The sequence below is a fragment of the Kryptolebias marmoratus genome, linkage group LG16 (genome assembly GCF_001649575.2).
Source record: "Kryptolebias marmoratus isolate JLee-2015 linkage group LG16, ASM164957v2, whole genome shotgun sequence".
Taxonomy (NCBI): domain Eukaryota; kingdom Metazoa; phylum Chordata; class Actinopteri; order Cyprinodontiformes; family Rivulidae; genus Kryptolebias; species Kryptolebias marmoratus.
The window spans coordinates 2338161-2344171 of record NC_051445.1 but is presented as its reverse complement, the minus strand read 5'-3'; the positions used below and the strand labels follow the sequence as shown (position 1 = coordinate 2344171).

At 42.6% G+C, this 6011-nt stretch overlaps 1 protein-coding gene across 4 annotated transcripts in view; it reads left to right on the top strand.

The window, feature by feature from the left end:
• LOC108249323 (DNA-binding protein SATB1) overlaps window positions 1-6011 on the top strand; it is a 59787-nt gene that overhangs the window by 25460 nt on the left and 28316 nt on the right. For all 4 annotated transcript variants that reach the window (XM_017438617.3, XM_037980182.1, XM_017438618.3 and 1 more), the window contains 2 exons: window positions 793-904; window positions 1767-1844. In XM_017438617.3, the coding sequence (XP_017294106.1) occupies window positions 793-904; window positions 1767-1844 (190 nt within the window). The remainder of the gene's footprint in view (window positions 1-792; window positions 905-1766; window positions 1845-6011) is intronic.

The following is a 6011-nucleotide window of genomic DNA, read 5'->3' as shown; positions in this document are numbered from 1 at the left end:
AAAGAACTGGAGCTCGAAACCTGAATCGTTTCAACGTTTCGTCTGTGCCAGAAGCCCCCCCCCCGTCAAAATGCATTTATTACAGAAAATGATAAAGATGGCATACCTATAATTTGAAAACAGATGGTTTGGTTCTTTTGAATATTTATAACAATCAAAAACAATTCTTCCTGCACCAACCTCAGCGTTCACCCGCAGGCTGGCAAGGTGTTAAAACATTCATTTTAATGAAACTGGATGGGAGTTAAAAAAAAAGCAGCTCTTTGTTTTTCTCAGGTGAGGGAAGGGAATGTTGTGGGGGCAAAGAGCCAACCGTATGGGGGGGATTTGGGAGCTCACGACATGCTCTCTGTGGACCCCAGCCTGCTTGAAGTTGTTGTCTCTAACAGATTGCATAAATAAAGAGCTGAGGAATAAAAGAGGCGTATCTGTTTTTACTGCCCACCTCCACAGCTGCTGATAGCTCCTTTCAAGGTAAATATCGCTCTTATTAATGTCAACACGTTCAAAAAAGAACACGACCAAACTCTGCGGCATTTGATAAAAACAAACAAATATTATAAATTCATGTGATTTTTTTTGTTCTGTTAGAAGAAAAGATAAGTTAAAAACATGCATGTGTTTTGTTTTTCAGTTTGTAGTTGTGGGTTTGACCTTTTCCCTTATATTTCATTTGTTTTGACAAGCTTTAGTGTTGCTGCATGTTTCACAAGCTTTAATATTACATCTGTATTTTCCACAATCTAAAGCCCTCCCTCCCCATCTCTCTCTCAATCAATCTCTCTCTTTCAGAGTATGATTTCCTCCATTGTGAACAGCACTTACTATGCAAATGTGTCGGCGGCAAAGTGTCAGGAATTTGGGCGCTGGTATAAACATTTCAAGAAGACAAAAGATATGATGGGTAAGCAAAACGGAGGGGCGCAAAAGTATGGCGCTCACACTTTTGTCTCTTTGCACACACACACACATTTACACGCTCACACCAGCAATCATCACAATATGTCCCCTACCCGAACGACTCTTTGTCTTCCACGCGGCAGAAATACATTTTTATCTTGTTATCTAATAATTCCTGATGACTCCGTGTAGTTGAGCCCAGTTTTATCTTTAAATTACCCATAACTAGCCCTAATGCCGGAGCCGAACGGAGGCCTCTGAATGTTTTCCAGCGGACAGATTAACTGTCCGCTGCCCGGTTTGAATTAGATTTCGCTTATCTACCTTCTGCCGATGCGTCGCCGTATGGATCATCGCAGAAAACGCCCTTTGACCCAGCAGGAAATGCGGTTCTATAGTTCCAGCAGCGCCCGGGCTGCTTTTCCTGTGTTTTGACTAAAGAGCGGCGCTGAGACTTTTAGTTTGAACCAAATCTTTTGTCTTTATGTTATTCCTCCCGACGCTGACAGATGAGATAAAATATCAAAATGTTTTCACATCCTCCATGCAAATGGTGTGTTGTGATCGTATTTTATCTGATCCCCCCCCCTCTCCTCCTCTTCTTTTAAAGTGACAGCGTACTCCCGGTACATTATTTACTCCCGACCTGCTGTTCTTGTGTATTCTCTTACAAACTCCTACACGTTTTCTGTCACACTCGCTTTCTGTCTGGTTTTACGCTGCAGCTGCCCGTCTGGCTGATGTTTTATTCCTGCAGAGCTGACAGTCTGCAGGAAGCTTTAACCCTCACAACTCTGTGTGTGTGTGTGTGTGTGTGTGCGTGTGTGTGTGCGTGCATGTACGTGCACTGCCATCTGACCGTGCAGGCATGCGCCAAACCTCCCAGCTGGAGGGCTACCTGGGGACGTGTGTCCTCCGTGAGAGCCCGCGTGCCAACACACTGGGTATGTCACCACATGGACACACACACACACACACACACACACACACACAACATCAACCTTAAGAGTCATTTATTCAGGTTTGCCACAACCAGGATTGCTGTAAATTGTAAATTCAGGGTTCTTTCAGTCTTAAAGACGAAACTAAAACGTCACAAGATCAAGTTTTTGTTTCAGATTTTTTGCAAATAATAAAAAAAAGAAATAAAACCCACTCACGACTCGTTCTGGTGATGCTATAATTTGAAAACCCACGATTTTAAATAATCAGGCGCCTCGCTCAGCCAGCCTCCCCCGCTCTTCTGCAGCTACGTTCTGAGAGGAAGAGTCTCTGAAACACAACAGACTGAAGGCCGAGTTCAGTTTTCAACTCTCGTTGATCCGTTTGGATTGAGAGGAAACGAGTCGATCAAACCTTGAGGTGAAATGAAACAAATCAGATCGAGTCGTTTTTATAATTTATTTTACCCCCAATGTTTTGTGCCTTTCCTTTTGTAATTTTAGGGAGAAATATTTGTAGCCGTTTGAATTTTCATTAAGGGATTTTTTTATTTTTTTGGCAAAATGTTTTCATTAGAAACCACTAAAAAAAGGTGATAAAAAAGAGACATAAAAATTGAATAAAAGTTAGTTTTTTTAGGCCAACCTTAAAAATGAGATCTGTTGCCCTAAATAAAGATTAATAAATAAATGTTAAAAATATTCCAGTAAACTCGGTTTTTAATAACTGATACACAAGATATTGGCAAAAGTCTGATTTGTGTTTGTGTAAAAATAGTTTGACAGAAGAAATCTGAAAGTCAAAGCAAATTTGTTTATTTATTTTAAGAAAAGATGTTTTTAATTTTGGCCCGAGGAGCGAGGCCAGTCAGTTGAGTTTGTGGCAAAAACTCTTTTTTTTTTTATAAAATATCGTCTTGTCTTATTACACCACGAGTTTTAAAAAGCACGGAATTTGATTTTAGTATTCTTCTTTTCTGAATAGGTTTGAAAAAAGAGAAAAGACATTTATTGTATTTTTTAAACCCAAAGTTTTCGAATAAATCCGACTCCGTTCAACCCTCACCCGTCGTCACTGAACGCCAGCATCAATTATGTCAACTTGAAACGAAAGAAAAGCCTCTAAGTTAGATACTTCAGACAGTTTATGAAGATATTTTTGTGTAAAAAGTCTCTTTTGGAGATGTTCAAACCTTTACGATTACAGAAGTCAACCAGAAACGGCAAAAATGTATCAAAGTGACCCACGAGGCGCCGTCAAACCCTCAACAGAAACTCACTTTTAGCTGCTATGATTATCTAAATTCTGTGTAAACTTGACGTTAAAGATCTCGACCAGTGATTAGTGTTTTTTTATCCGGTCTGTCTGGGTCTCTGACTCGTGAAAAGCACCTAACCACAGTCAGAAACAGATAAGATCTCGGTGGGTTTCCTCACATTTGCCCAGACTGTAGTATCCACACCGCCTCAGCCAAACCTCAGCTGAAACCCCTGGCACACGAGAAGCCCACCACTTCTGATGGTGTGACGCTGATAACGGCGTTCTGGTTCCCCTCGGAGCCTTTAAGGTGGTTCCTCCCGGCGCCGCCGTGTTGGAGGCTCGGACTGAGGGAAGCGAGCCGAGCGGCTGCCGGTTTTTGGAAAATCACGGCTTGTTTGCAGAGCTTTATTGTAGGCCGCGCACATTATTTCACCCCCACGTCCCTGAAATACGCAGCAGGTTTCTGCACACTTTATGCTATTTTAGCTTTTCCTAAACCAAACTGTTCATTCAGGAGATGGATGATATGACTTTTAGTTCTTATATCTTTTAAAGTTTACAAAATATTGAACATTCTCCCCAAAGAAACAATTCAGTTCCTTTAGAAACCTTGTTCTGTTTGAAACCTGCTTCAGCAAACTGGCTCTGTGTTGTTTTAGCTTCTTTTAGCTTTCTGCTGCTTCTGACTTTTAGCTGCTTTGACAGAAAATTTGACTCAGATGTTTCGAACTCGAGCAGCAAAACTCGGAGCCTCCTCGGCTCGTGCGAGGAAGTCCAAACCCCTCCGGAGTCGTTGACTTCGGGTGGGTCAGAACCTGACGGCAGGTACTCCCGAGGTGTTAGCGGCCGGCTTCTGCTGCTGCTGCAGGGAATAAAACAGACGAGTGAGAGTCGGGTCGGTGTCTCTCTTTCACATTCCCCCTCCCTCCCTCCTTCAGCCCACATCCCATTCCCATTGTGTGTTTAATCCGGGGCTCTTTGTGGCAGGATTCCACACGAGGACTCGCGCCTCTGAGGCAGCCTTCTTCTCCCAGGGCCTGCCATGCTCTTCTGTCACCCCTTCTCTTTTCAATTTGCATGGAAATGCCTCCATGTGCTTCTGTGTTTGTGTCGTGAGCATGCCCCCCAGCACCGACACACACACACACACACACACACACACACACGAGTGAATAGGCCCGTCATACCATCAGAGCCAGGGATTATGAGCAGAGATGTGATTATTACCCAGATTTTTTGTTGTTTTGTTTTTGTTTCACCCTTCTCCACTCCACGTCCTTTTTTTTGTTTTTGACAGATGCTTCTTGGCCGGATGTTTCGCTCGTCTCGTGATCATTGTGGATATTTATGGAAAACATCCATCTTTTCATCTGCTGTACAAAAATAAATAAATAAAAAAATTGAGATTTATAAAAATAAAAACACATTTCCCTCACGGTAACACCTTTTCCGTGGAATGCTAACACCCACTTCCGAGGTGTTAGCGTATAAAATCCTGAACGCTGCCCCCTCACTCGTTCGGCGCAGCGTATGCAAAAATCCTCAGCATAAGTGATTTCCTTAAAACGTTCAGCTGCTTATTCACTTCACTGTGGGTAGTTCTTTGAATCTTAAATCATTGTTTTTATCCTCTAAGCACATAATTTAAACCTGTCTTAAAATATTCCCCAGCAGCCATTACGGAATTAAGGATTCCCAAAGCAAGAGAAACCACAAAAATCTCCTGAAAAATGGGCACGTATTTATATTTTTCCTTCCTTCCAGTCGGAGCTGAAACTGCTAATAAAGTGGATTCGGCTTCGTTATTCTCCGGTGTGTTCCCGTTCTGTCTCTTTCACGTTTAAACCCCTGAAACTGTCACATTGGCCAGCGTGTGTTCCTTATTTTAGAATTAACGATGCAAAGAGAAACATACGCACACAGATGCTCTTCTGTCTGTCTGAGGAGGACGCAGACGTTCAGAAGGCAGGACTCGGGTCAAACAATCAGCTTCTTTTATCTGGGTTTCAATCTTTTCATTTCTCTTCAGCTGATCAGCTGTTGGCGTTAAATTTGAAGGGAAATTAGGGACTTGGCTTCGAGGCGTCTAAAAAATGTATCTCCTTCTCGTAAAAACGAGAGGAATGTAAAACGGCAGGCAGAGATTCACCCGAGGCGGAAGATTTGATTCGTTCAGACCAGATCTGTTTTATTTCCTCTGATTAGAGACAACGATAAACTGGCTGGATGCAAAACTTTCATCTCTTTCTCAGAAGTCGATGTACTGAAATCAGCCGGTTTTACAAAGAGAAGGCCTCTGTCTGTCTGTTAGCAAAACATCTAATGAGCCAGTAGCTAACACAGAACTGGCTGAAACCTCTGAAGGTTTAAATAAAACAAATTCAACTTCTGTCAGCGTAAGATGATCTTAGTTTAGCTCTGGCATGAATGGCGGTGGGCGATATGCATTCCTTCATGGATTCCTTGTGTCATGGCGTGGGGAAAAGGTGGCAAACCCAGAGCGCAGACTCACTGTAAGAGCTAAAAGAAAACTAATTTATTTACAATAAACACAAAACAGGCTGAGCAAACCTGAGACGAGACGGGACAGAGCATGAAACCAGAAAGTGATGATGAACCAGCAGTGAGGGGAGGAAAGGACCAGGTTTTAAACACAGGAGGTCATTAGGAAAGGTGGGCACAGGTGAGACGATTATGAAACCAGGAGCAGGTGGAGGTGGGCGTGGCAGGTAAACAAGTGACAGACACAGAGAACAAGAACAAACCCAAACCCAAAAAGAAACCAGAAGCAAAACTAAATACAAAAAGAAACATACAAAATTCTTCATTTTTCCTTAATATTTTAAATTCACATGAAAGTTTGACCTTCTAAGTCGGCGTTACCGTTTTTGTCCCCCCCCCCCCCCCCC